Genomic DNA, 19,482 nt, shown 5'->3' with positions numbered 1-19,482 from the left:
ATTTTGGTATTCCACTCAATCTTTAGATGGTGCCACTCTGTATTTTTTTGGCGGGATCATTAGGCTATAATATATAGATATACATTTTTGTAGTCTAATTCACAGAAATGAAGTCAAAATTTATTTACAAAATTCCTAAATATCTGCAGTCTACTCGTACTTATATTTTATTGTTGCTCAGTTTATCCTTATACACACTCCCTCTTCGCGACTACAATTTTTTTATTAAACATTTTATTTGTATATACAGTCAGATATTGTATATATAAAAAAACAATACGCTATTGAAGTTAGTCGACAGTACGGTAAGAACTAATCTATCGATAATCAATTATTAATAGGAAAATAGTCTAAAAAAAAACTCGCATCGCCATCTACACTAACCAATGCAATACTAAATTAACTAGCAGCTTGCACGTTCCACCGTTGATGACGCCACAAGCTTCGACTTCCCAAATTTCCTGAATAAACTAAACCAACTGTTCCCGCTGCTCCGCCGAATACAACACTAATCATCGTGAAAACAGAGATAACGTAATCTCATCGTAAACATTATGCGACAAGACGGCTAACAGTAATTAATCATTAAAAGGCTATTTCTGCGACGATTGCAAAGTATCTGTCCCGAATTTCACGATCTGCGACAAGCTTCTCGATATTCGAGGTAAGCAACACATTCTCTTCGTTAACCCTTTGCACTCGACAGGTGAGTCACCGTTTAATTCGAAACAACAAAGTCATAAAATTCAATATTCAACATTAAATTCCGTAAAACGCGTCAATACATAAAACATTCAAATAAACCATCCTCGTTTCTCAATTTACACGCGATCTCTCGATAATTTCAAAAACATTACGCCTCGATCACTAAAAAAACCTTCGAGCGCAAAGGGTTAATATAAAAAGACCGATAACAATTTGGTCAACTCTTTATACAGTGAATTACAAGGGAACGCGTCGAACAGAGAGAATAAATTGCAACGTGACTCGCGGTAGAATTTCACAACGCCTGCATGTTGTTCTTGAGCTTATGCATATCCGGTAAAATCGGCCGCACGTATGGCAGTTTGAACTTGTAAGCGTCAGGTACGAGAACGTTCAACACCATATGCGTCACGCCCGCGGTGAAGCCCCAGACGCGGTGTTTCCCGCCCAAATAGACCGGCAGAGTGTAACCGTTGCGGAACTGGGTGTGCCGGCAGAGGGACGGGTCGCACAGGTTTCTCAAGCTAAAAAAGAAAGCCTCCTCCACCTCGTTGGTGTTGATCTGGAGCTTCCCGGGATCGACCTCGCCGATGTACCCGAACACAGGTAACACTCGAAGGCTCTTTTTGCTGATAACATTACCGGAAGCCCACACGTCGACTTTCTCCTTCGGGATCTTGAGCTCCTCCCATGTCTCGCGTAACGCCGTCTCCTCGAGGTTACGGTCGCTGTCGTCGTACATGCCGCCGGGGAACGAGACCTGTCCCCGGTTCGACGACAGCTTCGTGGACCGCAGGGTGTACAGGAGACCCAGCTCGCCCTCGTGCTTGCATAACGGCACCAGTATCGCCGCCCGGCTCACTTTCTCGTCGGATTCCTTCGCGGTCTTCCGAGCCTTGAACCGCTCGACGAACGACGAACGACTCTCCTCGCTGAGAACCACCTCTGGCTTCAAGTACTCGAGCGTACTGGTGTTCAGGCCACGTTGCGATTCTGCCGGCTTCGTTGCAAAGAAAAGGGAAATTTTAAATAATTTCACGGTTGCTGAGGGGCGAGTTAACCCCTTGGCCTGTGATTCCTTTCTCGGCTCTGATCGATACTTTGTCATTGATAGTTCATTGGAAAGAGGAAAATTTTAAGCATGTGTTGTCTCTGTATTTTCTTTGAAGTATAGTAATTGATTACGGAGGAATAATATTTACTTTGAATTTCAATGAACTGAGTAATATATGTATTTGTTGAATCAGGTGTAGGGCAAGGGGTTAATGTGTTAAACGATGGACAAATTTTGAGCGTTTTATATAATTTATTCCTTTGTGTTGAAGGTAATTGGGAATGATTGTGAAGTATTTGTAATGTTTATAACTATTATTCTCAAAATGATGCATTATACGAGGTATAGTATTAAATATGAAATTTCATAGTTTCACTCTATGAAATCAAATGGCGAGAGTCACCTCTCGAGTGCAAAGGGTAGAAAGAAAAGTTCCCGACCTCCCAATTTACCCGGCACGGTTCGAAAACGAAAGTAACGGATTTCCGTGAAAGTACCGCCATCTAGTGTGCAGAAGGGAGCCGAGTATAGCAGCTGTGCATGACGTCTATCACCTCACGAAGAAAGTACTTACGAGAACACGCTGAAGGCAGCGTAGAGGCAAGGAATACAGTTTCATCGATGCAATCGGCTCTCCGGGGGAACGTTCGTCGGAAAAATTGGACAATTAACGGAAGCTCGCGCGAACGAATCGCCTCGTTATTGGAACCAGTACTATTCGTTCGACACTCGATTTATCAAGGATATCTGGCACTATGTTTATCTTCGCGACAATTGAACGTGCCACTGCTAGATGTCAGTCGGGTCGGTTTCGAATAATTCTTTATTAGAAACAAAAAAAGTGTCGCAATAGACGTTCCGATCGTTTGCTCGCTTACTGTGGGTTCGTCGCTTTTCTTCGGTGGCCTTTGACCTGAAAAATGTCTCGTTAAACAAACAGAAGCAGGATTATTAATCGTGGACCGTGATTTCTCTGACGAATTACGATGTAGTCAATGAATCACGGCTCCGAGCATAGTTCAATCGTCGAGGATAATGAGATTATTGTCGTTCGTTATGAAGATAATTCTTTCGTTCGGTCGCGCAAAAACACGGAAACAAAACAGGAAGAGGTTAAGTAGCACCTTTCACGGGTGCCGCGACGGGTTACGTGAAGGTAGACGCGGACGAACGAACGCAACGCCTGCTTATTCACCAAATTAACGTTTATTTGTCCGATAGCCGTTGTTTTTCGCTGCGTGGATGGACATCCACCTCCTTACGCGTTTTCGACGTCCGCCAAACGTTTCCTGTTTGTGGCTATGGACGTCGAAAACGTGCAACTCGATCGAAGCCATAACCGCGAATCGTTAAAGTCGACCTCTTAACCCTTTGCACTCGAGAGGCGACCCTCGTTCGCCGTTCGATTCGATACACCGAAATTATGAACACTCAAATTCAATATTGCATTTTGTGAGAGCCATCGGCACATGAACCTTAGAGATCAATCAATTCCAAACGTTAATTTATGCAAGATTCTCTTTTATGCTACTTGCTAACAGTATGAATATTTCAACAGAAAATAATATTTATAACGAAAAATATTGTGGGTGCAAAGGGTTAACGCATAAACTACCGAGCAGTCAAATTTTAGATACTCTACGAGTATCTATTGAGATTTCGATTTATAATTGTGTTTATCGCTAACCAATTTGTTCAGTAATTTCTCAATCATGTATCTTTAGTAATTGCAAAAAGGAATCGGGAATAGGTTATTTTGACTCGTCTGGTAATTCTAGTGTTAAACAGTCTCTTTAGTTTTTTTCTCCTGATATTTGTTTTTAATCTCGCGTTTTTCCTCACTTTTCACAATGAAAAAATCGGGACGTTCGCTGAATAAAAATCACCCTGTACAGTCTAGTGTGTGACCTTGACCCACATTGTACGGGTGTACGCGATCAAACGAGACGCGAATCTCTGCTATTTTCCTCGTTCCTCGATTTCTGTGCAGATTCCGACGCGTTGTTCCCGATCCAGTGCTGTTTCCTTTTTTATTCGTATCGTAAATACGTGATCCGAAGACCTTGAACGGTTTCAGTGTTGAGGGCAACGATTATGTCATAACTGGCAGAGGTTTATACAACTCTACGATTTCGAGTATCATTCATAGAAAGCGGCCGCGCGGAAACTTTTATCTTCTCCATCGAGAATTTCGTCGAGAGACAAACGTTTCCAGATGAGATTCAACCGAGATCTTTATCCGCCGTGTTTTACAGGTTAGGAAACCCTATAGAACACGTTCGACGTGAAACTGAAGCAAAACGACGAATTCGCGCGATATTTCGACTACCAATCACAGATCTGTCACGTGACGGTTATTTTAATCTGATTTCAATCGGATAATAAACGAGCATTCGCAGTGGAATTACGATGGTCGCCCTTACGCGAGCTCGACCGCTTAACGATCCCGAATGGTCCGTCTCTTTAATAATTGAAACGATAAACAAATGAGCTTCGGTTTTTATCTCGTTGACCGGCGATCAACCGGAAACCGGATTTCACATGAGAAATCAGTGATGCGAACTCGTCGAGGCGCAACATTTGTCTCCCGTCGCGACGCATAGATCCACTGGAGAGATTGAAATCGTTTTTCATCTCCCAAGCTGGAATACATCGGAATACATTCGAATTCTAATGCATCGGATCGTCTGGGTTAGGTTTGTACATAAAAAAACAAAGGCAAGGACCAATGATGCTCGACGTTGAGAAATGTCCAATTATAAAATCTGATGCGTGACAGTGATAAGTGTTACGTAAGTACAGCAATTATTGTAATTAACGTCAGCTGGTAACCGTCCGTTCCCCGTATCGATACCGATCCGAGTATTTTATCGAACGAGTTCGCACCTGGGCTTCTCAATGACTCGGATAATCGGCAAATAAGTAACAATAGTCACCGTTATCGCGGTTACAATACTATTTGCTCGGTTCCGTTGGCTTCGGAGATAAAACTAATCCCATTTTGGTTCACCTGAGCATAGGTACGTAAGTACACGCTAACAAGTGATTCATGCTCGCCGCAGATAAAGCTGAGGGTAAACATTCTGAAATATGCCGATTCGGTTTGCATACAATGTGACGTTTCGGGCATTCGAGGTCCTAGATTAACGTTGAATTTCTTGTAACGGTCGTAATCTCCATTGATAATCGTTAATCACGGCAATATCCCATGATACGATAATCATGGTTATCGATCGGAATCATTAACCTCTTCATTCTCGACAGATAACGCGGAAACACGGTGAAGGATCAAGATAATTATGATCGGTATCCTTGGAGAGGTTATGTTCCGATTAAATTATCGATCGCAGGCTTGCATCATTCGGATTCCGATTTGAAATCGTACGGATCGTGTTATTCTGGTCTCGATCGTTCAAGAACGAATCAATCAACGACCCAGTTATCCTAGCTTTCAGAAATGCGAAAATCTAGGGGCCCACGTGCATTCGCGATTTATTGAACGAGTTGTGCAACTTTGTTTGACACGCTAAGACCGTGTACGGTAATAGCTTATTAGATTAGGTAGTTGAGTCGCGACCGGCTGATACGCTGATCGACAGAAATTGCAGGAAAAGCATGAAAGCGCTTGTGAAATCAAAACAAGCGGACGGTCTTGTATAATCTTTCGAGTCGGAGTAAAAGAATCGAGATCTCAGCCTGGTATTATATCAGCGACCTCCTTTCGATTCCTTTTTCATAACCTCTACAATTGTGCAAATTTTCAGTCCTAATTGAATAAAGCCTATTAGCATTAGAACTGCCGAGCAGTAATACTTATCTGTACTACCTTGTAAAATTGATAAAAATACTATTTTCACTTTGCTTACAATTTAGGTACTATCTAAAGTCATTGAATAATCTTCCAGATCATCAGTATTTTTAATAATTTTAAAAAAGATCCAAAACTCATTTTGACTAGTATGTCTAGTGTTAAATAAAACCTTAATTGCGCGTAGTCTGTCGATACAAGAGAAAAAATATTGAAGAGAAAAGCTGGTATGTTTTAGAAATATATATTTACTTCACGTAGCTTAACAAAAGAAACAATAATAATGACGTTTTATAAAACAAAAGTATAACTTATTCGTAGTTACTAAATTCAGACTGCGCGAAAAAATACCGCGTAAACAGTGTTCCAATTCACCGCGTAAAAAAGAGGCTCGCATTTATATGATAATGCGACGAGTTGTTGGGTACGACGTAAAAATTCGTCCGATAAATCGGAATGTGTACAGGCCCCTGAAGTTTCGGGTTCCCGGTAAAACGCTTGCGTGTCGTAAGGACTAAGCCGAAAAGCGAGCCGAGCGGAGCCGAGGATAGCCGAGCAGCACTGAATCATATACGACGCGTAGTTCTATGCGCTTCGCTCTCAGTATAGAATGTTAATCGGTCGGTAAAGCACGTTCGTTGATCGTTCGTTGCTATTGTGTGTTGTTCGTTGGATCGCGTCGCGAGAAAGGAGGAGAAATATCAAAAAGAAATAGGTTACTCGTGGTGTGCATGCGATGAGTAACTGTACGAACTGTGCGCAATAACATAGGGGCACCACCACGGCCGAAGAAGAAGAGGAAACATTCGATAGGAACTGCCACTGGTCAGCGTTGTTCTAACGCGCTATGCATTGGTTCGATGTGTCGCCTCGAGGTCATAAACGGACTTTGACAGAAACTGGTATATCGTGCGTGGACACGATGTTGTGGATGTTGAGCGTCTGCTGGCTGGCCGCAGCCGTAAGTAATCATTTTCATTTCGTATTTTTTTTTTTTTTTGTCGTTAACCGATGATCAATAAATATTCCCGCGAGCATTTTTCGATATTCGATCGCGACGTTTCCCGAATACACACACGGACGCACACACCACACCCTTCGGGGCACCGTGAAACGTCTCACACTCGTGACGTCACCTCGGCCGATCCTCGTGAAAGCCTATCACCGCTATGACGCGCCGTCCCGTCGCCGCTTCGGACTGAAGAACTCTATTAAATTTAATTACACCTTCGCCTTATCCGCCGAAGGGACACATTAACCGATATGACTTCTACTTAAGCTCTATTTGTCTGGGCGAGGTCAACAGAGATTACCATAAGCGTCTGTTAATGCTGCCGCGAGCGAAAACAATCCTTGGAATTTCTCTTCTTTTTCTTAGCGCGTCGTTTTTTGTGTTGCACGTCTCCCAGGTGGAATATCGCTTTTTCTTTTTCTTTCTCTTTCTTTCTTTAGCTGCGGAATCACGTGATTTTTATTAATACGAGAGCGATGTAAGGAGTTTAAGGAAAAGGGAATATTAGTTATAGCCAAGTCCTCGAAAAATGAGTCAATGTTATTTTCGTAAGCGTTTGGTATAAGACTGTGTCAAATAGGCTCTTTTTTTATCTGTTTTATAAATTTCGTATGGGAGGAGTTTTTAAGTAGGGTTCAATTGGACAGATATGATTGAGATAGTTATCCTTTGTACCTTTAATAGAGGCAGAGATGATTAAATTAATCTATAGCAATGACTTCATTTAATATCAATCTCCCTTGCCGGTATCAAGTGATTGGACAAAGAAAGAATGTCACACTCTTTGTCTCTACTCTATCATAACTTGGGAAGGTGACTCAACATTACTGAGGATTGTATAATTGATATAATGATTCATATTTATTTTTCAATTTTCGGGCGACTTAATCTTTGCGATGCTTTGCACTGATTTAGTTGGAATTACATTGTATTCATTATTTGATAACAGGTATCTGCGGCTGACAATGGTCATTGTATTTGGTATGGAGAATGTCACACAGATTTCATGGGACATAAACAGAATTGTCCATACGAAGGTCCTGCCAAACCACTGGATTTCGATGGACAAAAATTATTATCTAAAAATTGTCCACATTTAGTTAAAGATACTGGGAATGGAATAAACACTTGTTGCGATACAAATCAATTACGCACTATGGATACTAATATCAACTATGCAGCCAATATTATCAGCAGATGTCCTAGCTGCTTAGACAATTTAGTAAAGCATTTTTGTGAATTTACTTGTAGTCCACAACAAAGTACATTCATTAATGTTACAGAGATTCAGACAGAAAATGGTAATTACAGTAATTTCTTTTTTGTAAATCCATTTGTCTTTCCCACAAACATATGGTTACATTACATATGGAATTATATGTACATATCTTAAACAATGGGTCCATTTTATTTTTAGATGTTTCATACATTAATAGTATAGATCTTTATATAACAAATAAATATCTGCAAGGGACATTTGATTCCTGTAGTAAAGTATCAGTACCCAGTACCGGACAATTAGCATTGGATCTAATGTGTGGAGAATGGGGTGCGAGTAGATGTACACCATTGAAATGGTTTCATTTCATGGGTGATGCAAAGACCAATAGTTACGTACCTTTCCTAATTACATACATAAATACTGATAATCCAGTTGGTCCATTTACACCTGTAGATCCAAAAGTTACTCCGTGCAGTATAGCATTGAATGTGAGTATTTTACAAGGACTTGAATATTTTATAATATTTAATTTTCATTTTTCATTTTTTCATTTAATGTTTATGAGGCTGTTATTTGAAATGCAATGGTGTCAGGCTATATGCTTAATTTTATTGGTTGAACACTTTTTTGAAATGTGTATGTTAATTGGCAATATGAACAGGAAGACTGAAGTAGGAAGTGAACAATTTATGTGATCTTTTTTAATATAATAATTTAGAAAAACAAGCCAGCCTGCAGTTGTGTGGATTGTGAAGAGAGCTGTCCAGTGCCACCACCAATGCCTCCTTTACCAAACCCTTTTACCATTTTTGGCTATGATGGTTATGCAGTGTCTATGATAATTGTTTTCGTGTGCGGTTCTGTCCTCTTCATCCTTTCAATAGTGTGCTTCAGTAATAGGAAACAAATTGGTAAGAAATTTTAATCTACAAATACTTCTTTAATACATACTTAAGAAACCTTACATAATTTTGGTTAAGGAAACTGCTAAATTTCACTATACTGTACACGTGTGCAATGCATCTTTTTTTCCTCCAAACTTTATTCCATATTTTATTCAATAATGATTTGCATAATTTTTGTTGTTGTTTTTATTTTGCATCGGTGACTAATTTTCTATGTAATTTTCATTTATTTAAATTTAAAGATGAGAAACACAGTTCAGCAAGAGTTAATATGATTTCTGATCTGTGTTAGTGACTTACTACCATGGTTACAGGATGGTTTTTATTGTTGTGTTACTCTATTCTCTTGTTTGGTTGTGGTTGAAGAACGAATTTCATCAATCCTGCACCGTCTTAGTTCAATAAACATCTTATAAATTAACAGATCCATTTACCTGTAATTACTACAATTTATAAGAGACTGTGTTACAATGGTCATAGATTGTAAGGGAAAATATTAACTGTGTACAGTTTCTGTTTATCAATAACCAAGGATTTAACTATATAAGGAATACACGAAGAAGATTTGATTTAGAATCATCAGTTGTTTGTATGGTGTGCATATATATATAGTCGCACGAGGGGAGGAGGTAGGAAGGCAGGTGGGTAGACGCCTAGCCGCAGGGTTACATCACCCAGGAGATGGTGCTCGTATTGCTCTCGCCGCAGACCAGGAAGACAGCCCACTACAATCTAAGCGTTCCAGTAGGTTCCTACCAAGTGTACCTTCAATATATGGACTTCTGCTTACCCCTAAATTACTTCTCTGTGTGGCTACATTTTCCTCATGCTTTGAGTCGATTATGATCAGCTTTGCATATCCAAATCACTTATTGTCTTTTTCTCTATATAGCATGAAAAGTTTACTTCGGACTCTTGTTCCGAGATTTCAAGAACTATTAGGAATTAATACATCTCAAATTGTGTATAATAAATCACAGTGCATATCTTTTAACAAAAACAGTACGCGTGTAACAGGAATACGTTACAGTATTTCAGCAATAAATTGCACATGTTTTATACAAAGCACATATGCTAGAAGAAAGTTATCATCATTAATTTCTAGCCTAAGAACCTGCAAAAACATCTTCAAGTCTTTAACATTTTCGTTACGATTGTTTAATTAATGTTTCTTTTCGCATCGTTAATGTCTTATTTGTTTATGTAAGCACGCATAGCACAGTGATTACTGTAACACATACCTATCAAGCTTAATTGGAATTAGTTAAATACACATTATGTAGAGTTCGTACAAGTATACTTGTAGTTGTTGTCCATTGGTAGAGAGAGGATGGGCTGCTTCATTTTAAATTTGATATGTTACTTCAGCATTTTTATTACAGACTGTTTATGTAGGACTGTTGTTTAAATTACTGTCTTGTGTACAATGTGACTAAGTAGGTGCTTAATGTATATGTTTAAAGCACACTTTCTACAATATTTGTATCAACTACTGCTACACGTCTGGACATATTCGTATACTTCCTTGGTCGTAACACAGAAATTTTTATAGGTGTGATATCTGCAGATGATTTGCCGAGTGGATTCGACGACGAACAACAGTCGACTTTTATTGAAAGGTTGGGAGCAGGTACTGATAAATTGTTGGCAGAATTCTTCTGCTGGTGGGGTACAGGTATGCGAACAGCATTCGTAGTTATCTATTGTAAACGACACTCCCAAAGGTTTTTCTTACTAAAAGTTTCAAATTTCTTGCAGCGTGTGCATCGCAACCGTGGTTCGTGCTCTGCGTTGGCTTCTTATTTATCGTTGGTTTGGGACACGGTATAAAATACATTCACGTTACCACCGACCCGGTGGAATTGTGGGCTGCACCTCAGTCCCGATCACGAATCGAGAGAGACTACTTTGACGAACATTTTGAGCCCTTCTATCGAAATGAACAAATCATAATAACGTCAAAGGGTCTGCCCAATGTAAGTACATTCATGCAATGAATACTCTTAATTAAAATCTGTTCGGCGTGTATCATAGTTTCATCGTTTTTCCAGATCGTACACGAAACATCAGACGGCCCAATAACGTTCGGCCCTGTGTTTAACGACACCTTCTTGAAAACTGTTTATCAGCTGCAAGAAAAGATCAAACAGATAGTCACGCCAAACAATTACACATTAGCAGACATTTGTTTCGCTCCGTTGACCAGTCCGTTTACAGGACCACCAACAGTCTCGCAATGCGTCATTCAAAGTGTATGGGGATACTGGCAAGACAGCATAGCGAACTTCGACGAAACCGTGAACGAAGATAATTATACAGTAAATTACCTGGACCACTTCAGAGTCTGTTCTCAGTAAGTGGACCGTTGATGACCGAAACAAATGCTATATGATTGCATGAAAAAATACACACCGTCTGTTCTTATAGAAACGCGTACAATCCCCAATGTCTCGCACCATACGGTGGCCCCATAGAGCCGGCGATCGCGATAGGAGGCTTCCTAAAGCCAGGCCAGGATCTCCATAATCCCTCGTACGAGAAAGCTACCGCAGTAATTTTAACATTACTGGTAAACAATTATCATGACAAATCCAAACTCGTTCCTGCCATGGAATGGGAAAAGAGGTGAGGGCTTGAAAAGAGTAATCGAGCCGGAGAATGATGAAGCATTTTCATTTGAAAATCATCGTGATTTCAGTTTCGTCGAATTCATGAAAAACTGGACAGCAAACGAGAAGCCGGCGTACATGGACGTCGCCTTCACGTCTGAACGGTCAATCGAGGATGAATTGAACCGCGAGTCTCAGTCCGACGTTTTAACTATTTTAGTGTCGTACATCATCATGTTCGCGTACATCGCGATTTCCCTGGGTCAGATCAAAACGTGCAGCCGACTTCTGGTAAGAGTTCTGACAAGCAGGAATCAAGAATACCTCGCGTTCCCTCCATGCGTATACCTGATGTTTACGTTTGAAACTTAATTTTAGATCGACTCTAAAATTACCCTCGGCCTCGGCGGCGTGCTGATTGTGCTGGCTTCTGTTGTCTGTTCCGTCGGTTTGTTTGGTATGGTCGGCCTTCCCGCCACGCTCATTATTATTGAAGTGATACCATTCCTCGTCCTTGCTGTCGGCGTGGACAACATTTTCATTCTAGTCCAGACCCATCAGAGAGAAGGTCGCCGACCAAATGAGTCCATACCCGAACATATCGGTCGTACCCTTGGCCAAGTGGGGCCTAGTATGCTACTCACCAGCGTATCAGAAAGTTGTTGTTTCTTCCTTGGTGAGAGTCGAAAAAGAATCAGGCCTGTAAATGATCAAGGGAGTGACACTGGGTTATGACAATAATTCGTATTTGCAGGTGGATTGTCCGACATGCCCGCTGTCAAAGCTTTCGCTTTGTATGCCGGTATGGCATTGCTGGTAGACTTTCTACTACAAGTCACGTGTTTCGTTAGTTTACTGGCATTGGATACTATTCGCCAAGCAGTATGTAACTTGATTGATACAACACGTTAAGCCACGGAATTTTTAACCATTTTTCTGTACAGTTTTTAGCAAAAAAAGTAGTAACAATTATTCACTATTATCAACTTAGTCGCGTTATTAAACATTGTTTCCACGGCATTTAACGTGTCAATATTCCCAAATGTAACGCAACGAAGTTCTCCAGTCATACTGACTTTTTGCAATTGTAGAACAACAGATTGGACGTGTGCTGTTTCATGCACGGGTCCAAGAAAGACAATGGCGAGGAAGTGGTGAACGGAATCTTGTACAAAATCTTCAAAGTTGCTTACGTCCCACTGTTACTGAAGAAATGGGTACGCGCGTTCGTTATGTTGGTGTTCTTCGGTTGGTTGTGCTCAAGTATAGCTGTCGTTCCGCACATCGAAATCGGCTTGGATCAGGAACTGTCCATGCCCGAAGACAGCTTCGTGCTGAAGTACTTCAAAGTATGTATTCACATTCCTAATGGGAGACAGTGGAAGAGAAGTTGATTCTAACCGTCTCGTTTCCAATGCAGTTTTTAAATAGTTACTTGTCCATTGGACCACCGATGTACTTCGTCGTGAAAGACGGCCTAAACTATTCCGACACGAGTGAACAGAATCTCGTGTGCGGCGGTCAATACTGTAACAGCGATTCAGTATCTACACAAATATTTATAGCGTCGAAGCAGTCGAACAGGTAACCGTTATCAGCAGTGAATTATTGAATAGGTCAGACCCTATGGAAACGCTTAAAATAATATTACTTTGTGTTCTAAGAACGTACATAGCGAAACCCGCATCGTCATGGCTAGACGACTACATCGATTGGACTCAGTTATCATATTGTTGTAAATACTTCGTCGCGAACAACTCCTTCTGCCCACACTCAGGTACGTGGAATAGAACATCTATAAATTGTCACATGCTTACATTTGCAAATTTTAACCAGTGAAATATCTATGCTAATTTAAAGGGTGCAACATTTAAGGTAGATATTTGTCAGATTAAAATTTCTGAACGTAAGTAACTGCACGGTTTCGTCAACGGTCACGTGTTGATTCTACTTGATAATTTTCAGAGTTCACGAATCGATGTGCCTCGTGTAATATCAGCTCGGTGCACGGACGACCAACAGCGCCGGAGTTCGAGAAGTACGTGTCCTTCTTCTTGCAAGACAATCCCGACGAGTCTTGCGCGAAAGCGGGCCACGCCGCTTACGGTCACGGCGTGAATTATGTAACCGACCCGAAGACAGGCCTCTCAAAGGTTGGAGCGTCCTACTTTATGGCTTACCATACGATCTTGAAATCGTCCGCCGACTATTACGAGTCGATGCGGGCCGCGAGAGCCGTGTCGGCGAACATTACGGACATGATCAACGACCATTTAGCGCGTATGGGCCAAACGTCCACCGTCGAGGTTTTCCCGTACAGCGTGTTCTATGTGTTCTACGAACAGTACTTGACGATGTGGCCGGACACGCTGTACAGTATAGGCATATCACTGGTCGCCATTTTCGTGGTGACCTTCTTCTTGATGGGTCTGGACATATTCTCCTCGGTAGTGGTCATAATAACCATCACGATGATCGTCGTCAATATCGGCGGTTTAATGTACTGGTGGCACATCACGTTGAACGCTGTGTCTCTGGTCAATCTCGTTATGGTAAATGTCATAGAAAGTGGAATGTACTCTGTTCAACAGCTGGTGTTGGAAATAACGAGCGATCTTCTTTCAGGCTGTAGGAATCGCGGTTGAATTTTGTAGTCATTTAGTACACTCGTTCTCGGTGTCGGTGAAGCCCACGAGGGTCGAACGAGTAGCCGATGCGCTGACCAACATGGGGAGCTCGATCTTCAGCGGTATCACGCTCACGAAATTCGGTGGAATCATTGTACTTGGATTTGCCAAAAGTCAGATCTTCAAGGTACTGCCTCGCGACAGATTGTCACGTATTCGTGTGTATATACTATTATTTCTTTTTATCGAATATACTTTCAGGTCTTCTACTTCCGCATGTACCTGGGAATCGTACTGTTCGGTGCCGCGCACGGTTTAATATTCTTGCCAGTGTTACTCAGCTATATCGGTAAGACAACGAAACATTCACGATCACGCTTGTCAGACAAACCTTGCAAACGGTAGACTTTCATGCGAATCACATTTCACTAACTGATGTACCTTGCGGGACCATATATATCAAAAAGACACCAGTGTTGCTCAAACAACATGTGATCATCTACTGATACTTAATTTTCATATCCCTGTATATCGTAGCGGGTATATCGAACGTTTGTAATGTGTTTGTACTTGTTTTTGTGACATAACCTCGTCGCAAAAATCAGTCCTACAGAACACACACTGAACACACTTTTAGTTTGCACTCTTCCTCTCTCTCTCTCTCTCTCTCTCTCTTTATCTCTGTCTCTGTCTCTCATCCTGTTTACATGAGAGAAGGGATCGGATAACATGAGAAACTACTATGGCTGACGGTGGTTCCAGGCACACCAATGAACAGAGAGAAGCTAGCAAATCACAAGAGAGCGATGCAAGGAAATCTGGACAACGTGCAGGAAACTTCCTTGAATCATCGTGTAAGCAAACTCAATTCTCCTCCCACACCCACCACAAGCACACCTACCTTCAGAGTGCTCGAATACGAGAGATAGGTACGCAGGATACCAAAATTTTCTTACACTTTTCTTCCTCTACTACTTTTTTTTTCTCTCCCCCCACTTTTTTTTTCGTTCTGTGTCTCGTGACAACGTACTTTTTCTCATTTGATGTTCCGCCACGCGACATTGCTTTCCATGACAAATCGCTTCGGCTCGGTGTCGACCATTCGACCGTCCGATTGGCGATACAAACGAAAGGACGATGAGTTACACTTTATTGCAAAATACTTTGAGCACATCTGGTGGAATCACTTTCCATTGCGCTTGCTTGTGCCCAGAGGAAGGTATCTGTATTTGCGAACTCTTTTTCTGGCTTCCTCTCGCAGACACTAGCTTTCTACACTACTGTCTTACAAACCGGATACTTGCGCACCTCGAGAAAGAGGACCTATATATATATATATAAATATATGTGTGTATTTGTTGATGAGTGTGGGATGGGATTTTCAATTCCGTAGTCACACGTATTATATGCTGCTACTTAGATTTACAATGTGTTTGTTTACGCTTTATGTGTTGTGAACGTGCTCTTGTGGTTAGTTGGTACACACGTTTGCAAACGTAACGCGCGATCGAGCATCGCATGTTACTTTGTTAGCGGTTCTAGATCTATTTGCGTAACTGTATGAATGTAAACCGAGGGGATATGGAAAAATGAGAATAGCCACTGGTGGATAGAACTCATTTGGCTTATTTTCTGTTCGTGATCTGTCTTCTCTTATTCTTCCTTTGGAGCACTTTAATGGCACTATTAGCGTTCGAGTCCTCGATCGAAGAACGAAGTTGAATGTTTCACGAGATTAAGTGCCTCTTGAATAAAGAAATACACGCTTGCGACATTAGCGAATTCAGGTTCCGATTCAGTAATATCGTTAGCTTGTATCTTATTATGCAAGACTCGTAAGAGGACAACTCGTAAAACAAACGCTTTGTTACGTAGAAGTTAAGCTTAATGTAATTCTGCTTATGTATATCTTCTCGATAATTAGTTTCCTCTTTACTTCTTCAGTGCATATATCTTATTAGCGCACCAGAAATTCATCGATGAAGAAATTAACAATTTCATTGGATCGTTAATGACTTTTACATTTGAATTAGCCTAGTCAGCGTTGGTTGAACGTATTAATTGATCACATTGAAAGGCATGCATGCTGAACGATATTGAAATTTGATTTTCTCGAGCACGTATCATCCGTTCGGTTGCACTACTAGCTGTAGGACACTTTAGCTGTACATAGTTAAGTGTGGCGTGTCGGTGAGTGGTCGTAGCGGATGCGAGCAGGACCGATGACGAAGGTAAAATGTCGATTGCTGATTTCAGGCGTGATGTCGCGCCGAAGGCGCAGCTGGGCCCGTCACTGTGCCAGCAGGGCTAGAAACGAATTTAGGAGTGAAGAACGCGGGCCTCACTCTCCTTTACTCCAAGATGACAACAATCAGTTCCCAACCACTTCCTACGCCAGTGTGAACTTCACAGACGCAACGGATCATCGTGTGATCTTCTAGCATTAATCGTCGGAACGAATAGGGACCTCGGTTTCCCTAGATACAAAAGTCTCTGTTATATATGTGTATACATATGCGTACATACATACATACATACATACATACATATATATATATTATATATATATGTCAGCTCGACGATAACGTAATTGAAAACGCCGACGACAAAATTTCTTTCCTTTTTATTGAAAAAGTGTGATTCCGAAACAAACAGGTTGTACGAATTCACCGCGGAAACAATAGAAAAAAAATCAGTGAGATCGACGCTGAACTATGAAGTTCGTGTCTGGTATTTTTTTGTAACTAGGAAGATGGAATTTTGTATATTATTAATATTATTACGAGTACCGTAAGATCGCGATATATGTATATTAGGGTATTTATTGTTTGTGGAAGAAAACAGCCTCTTAACGCAGCGTCACTTTATCGCTCTGAAGCTTTACATTTGTATTCGCGTAACTTTTCTAAGTTGGTACGATTGATCGTTACGGGGTATCTAATTAATTTAGTTGTATCCTCCTTTTCTTTATTCAACGAATGTTCACGCTTTCGGTATTTCTTCTCTTTTTTTTCGTCCACTGTGTGAGAAATCGCGCGATCCAGGTCGTCGTCGTCGTCCCGACGGCGACCCGCAAAAATGTGTATTTGCATTTCTGTCGTGCTTCGTCGACGCGCGTGCATTTTAACTTCGTTCTTTTCCGTCGCACGGGGTCATTTCGTCGATCTTGGCGTCTGTCAATTGAATGGAAACGAATCTTCGTACATTAACGTCGGCGACCGCCGAGAGGGCTTCTCCCGTGCAACGGGAATTCCGAGATCTCGCTTGATCGAGCATCAACCGTCCTTAGTCGAGATAACGCTGCGAACAGACGCGAGTCGGAATTTCCGTTGCGCGAGACCAGTCGCCCGAATCCGATACGTGGCCGTCGACCACGGAAACGCACGGATCCGTCGCGCGTTTCATTTTCATCGCGGCGCGATACGATACGAAACAGAGAAAAGAAAGAAAAAGGTAATGAAACCTATTGGAGTAGCGAGGATTCGGAAAACATTTTTTTATCGTTGTTCCGCTGCGATCGGTAGACTTACAAGCGTCATCTTTCCAATTCTGTCCGGCGTCCGATTGAACGTTGATCCGCGGATTTCAACTGAGAGTTGTTCGTATGTGTTCAGAAAGCATAGAAGAAACCTAACAAAAAGTAGAGTGTATACGGTTGCGTCGTCTCCTTTTAACACGCTCACGCCTGCGTACCGCCGATGGCTCACTGTAAGATATCACATTAGACGGTTTGTACCATGAAGTCTGTGGCTCGTCGAATGGTTTGGTGATTAGAAAACTAATCTACTTATTCATCATTTCACTATTTCCATCAATTTCGAGAATTCAGTCGCCAGATTGGAAAGTAAATTACAGCGCTGGTGTACCATTGATGGCTCACATTTTCATGTCACATTAGACGTGCACTATGAAATATATGGTTCATTAAATGGTTTGGTGATTAGAAAGTATTACCATATAGTTAAAAATTAATCTACTTATTCATTTCACTATTTCCATCAATTTCGAGAATTAAATCGCCAGATTGGAAAGTAAATTACAGCGCTGGTGTGAACGTGTTAAAACGAGAGAGTTGCTGCTTCGGTGCCTGTGTACGTTTTCACGGTATACTGTCCGCTGGGTGCGTCGTTCGAGAAACTAGGTATTCAAGGAGGCCGACGGCATCGACGACGACGATTAGCCAATTTATGCGAGAGCGATTAACATAGAGTCGTTAGCCGTTTCAGTTTTGATTTGCGTGCTTTCGTCGGTGTGAAAATGTGTCTCGTAAACGCGAGGCGTTGTAGCGCTTCTGCTCGGTGTCCGCGACGACGGTGTGTGCGTCGACTCTTTTTAACAGTATTTATCTTTGTGTCCGGTCTAGAGAGTAAACCCGCGGACGCGTCGCGAGTTTCCTCGTCACTCGCGCGTTCATTTCTCCTGGGAAACGGTTCATTTTGTAAAATTCATTATTTGTATACGACGGAACGATTTTTATACTGACCACGGGAATCATCGATTGAACGCGATGTAAAACAGGATGGTAGGAAGTGAAAGTCGTCAGCCGAATATTTGTTATTCCAGGCGATAAATATATATACTCGCGCACGGTCGGCCGGTTATGGTTCCCAAATGGCGCGCGCAAAATATCATTGTAATCGGAGGAGAACCTGTCAATGCGTGTTTGCGTGTGCGGGAGAATGGTGCGAGAGAAAAAAATTATAGAAAAAACGAAGAAAAAAAGAATATAGAAGTAGAACCGTGAATGTTGAACGAAATTTGTTGTGCACGGGACGGTGGTTCGTTTATTCGGCTTGAATTCGGGTTGTGCATGGCGCAGACTGCATATCACAGTAGAAATTTCTCAGTATTAAATTTTCGAGGGAAAAGGGAGCAGAGCACGGCGAGATACTACCAAAGAGGTGTCCGAGCAACGCGAGAAACCGTGTCAAACACGTGAAATACGAATAAACATTTTTTTTTTCCTATACACGTACGACGGACAAAAAAAAACACACACACACACACACACAAATGTCTTTCGTCTCTCCCCGGTATTGTTGTTATATTCTGGCGCAACGATGAAAGCGGGACGGGTCGCGTGTTCCCGAGAGAGCATGTTCCTGTTGCCAAACCTCGCTCGCGATTCCGTTTCAACGGAAACGGTGTCGTTCTGCCAAGAGGATCTTACTGCGAGAGAGATAATACCCACCTATATCTCGTTTATTATCTCGTCCACGGCAACGCTAGATGCCCGGCGTAATTCACCGTTCGACGTGTACACTCATCCTCCGCGTGTAACCAGAGGTCATGAACTTTTTACTATTTTCAGGTGTCGTGCCCCGCTTGCGCGCTAGTGTCGTATAGCTCAGCGCTTTCGTACGAGCCTGCCAACACGGAGACTCTGGTCCGTCGTTTATGTCGATCATTCGTTAATTTTTCAATCGTTAACACGTTGAGTGCCGCACCGTTTCGCCGAGGAAAATGTACAAAATTGAGAATGTAACGTTAACTTATGTAATTGAATTGTGTTATTATTGCAGGTCTTGAATGTCTCACCG

The 19,482-nt window shown here is 41.7% G+C and overlaps 2 protein-coding genes across 10 annotated transcripts; one reads left to right on the top strand and one right to left on the bottom strand.

Moving 5' to 3' along the window:
* Positions 1 to 144: 144 nt before the first annotated feature.
* On the bottom strand, positions 145 to 6,741 carry LOC116428327 (mitochondrial coenzyme A diphosphatase NUDT8). Of its 2 annotated transcripts, XM_076366553.1 has the most exons (3): positions 6,704 to 6,741; positions 2,334 to 2,672; positions 145 to 1,705 (listed from the first exon to the last, which is right to left on the bottom strand). In XM_076366553.1, exons 2-3 carry the CDS (start codon positions 2,376 to 2,378, stop codon positions 1,001 to 1,003), a joined length of 750 nt encoding a protein of 249 aa, XP_076222668.1. In that variant the 5' UTR covers positions 2,379 to 2,672; positions 6,704 to 6,741; the 3' UTR covers positions 145 to 1,000. The 2 variants fall into 2 exon arrangements, with proteins under 2 accessions (XP_076222668.1, XP_031835665.1); XM_031979805.2 differs by lacking the exon at positions 6,704 to 6,741 and having other exon boundaries at positions 2,334 to 2,876.
* Positions 518 to 18,911, top strand: Npc1a (Niemann-Pick type C-1a). 8 transcript variants are annotated; one of them, XM_076366539.1, is made up of 20 exons: positions 518 to 664; positions 6,339 to 6,528; positions 7,529 to 7,880; positions 7,997 to 8,289; positions 8,520 to 8,712; positions 9,319 to 9,450; positions 10,259 to 10,381; positions 10,465 to 10,682; positions 10,758 to 11,059; positions 11,134 to 11,331; positions 11,405 to 11,606; positions 11,694 to 11,991; positions 12,070 to 12,197; positions 12,407 to 12,664; positions 12,736 to 12,899; positions 12,980 to 13,092; positions 13,281 to 13,867; positions 13,941 to 14,129; positions 14,204 to 14,291; positions 16,199 to 18,911. In XM_076366539.1, exons 2-20 carry the CDS (start codon positions 6,415 to 6,417, stop codon positions 16,381 to 16,383), a joined length of 4,137 nt encoding a protein of 1,378 aa, XP_076222654.1. In that variant the 5' UTR covers positions 518 to 664; positions 6,339 to 6,414; the 3' UTR covers positions 16,384 to 18,911. The 8 variants fall into 8 exon arrangements, with proteins under 8 accessions (XP_076222654.1, XP_076222651.1, XP_076222652.1 ...); XM_076366536.1 differs by lacking the exon at positions 518 to 664 and adding an exon at positions 1,165 to 1,311; XM_076366537.1 differs by lacking the exon at positions 518 to 664 and adding an exon at positions 2,254 to 2,359.
* The last annotated feature ends 571 nt before the right edge of the window (positions 18,912 to 19,482 follow it).

The sequence above is a fragment of the Nomia melanderi genome, chromosome 4, assembly GCF_051020985.1.
Source record: "Nomia melanderi isolate GNS246 chromosome 4, iyNomMela1, whole genome shotgun sequence".
Lineage (NCBI taxonomy): Eukaryota > Metazoa > Arthropoda > Insecta > Hymenoptera > Halictidae > Nomia > Nomia melanderi.
This window is presented reverse-complemented; position numbering and strand designations above follow the sequence as displayed.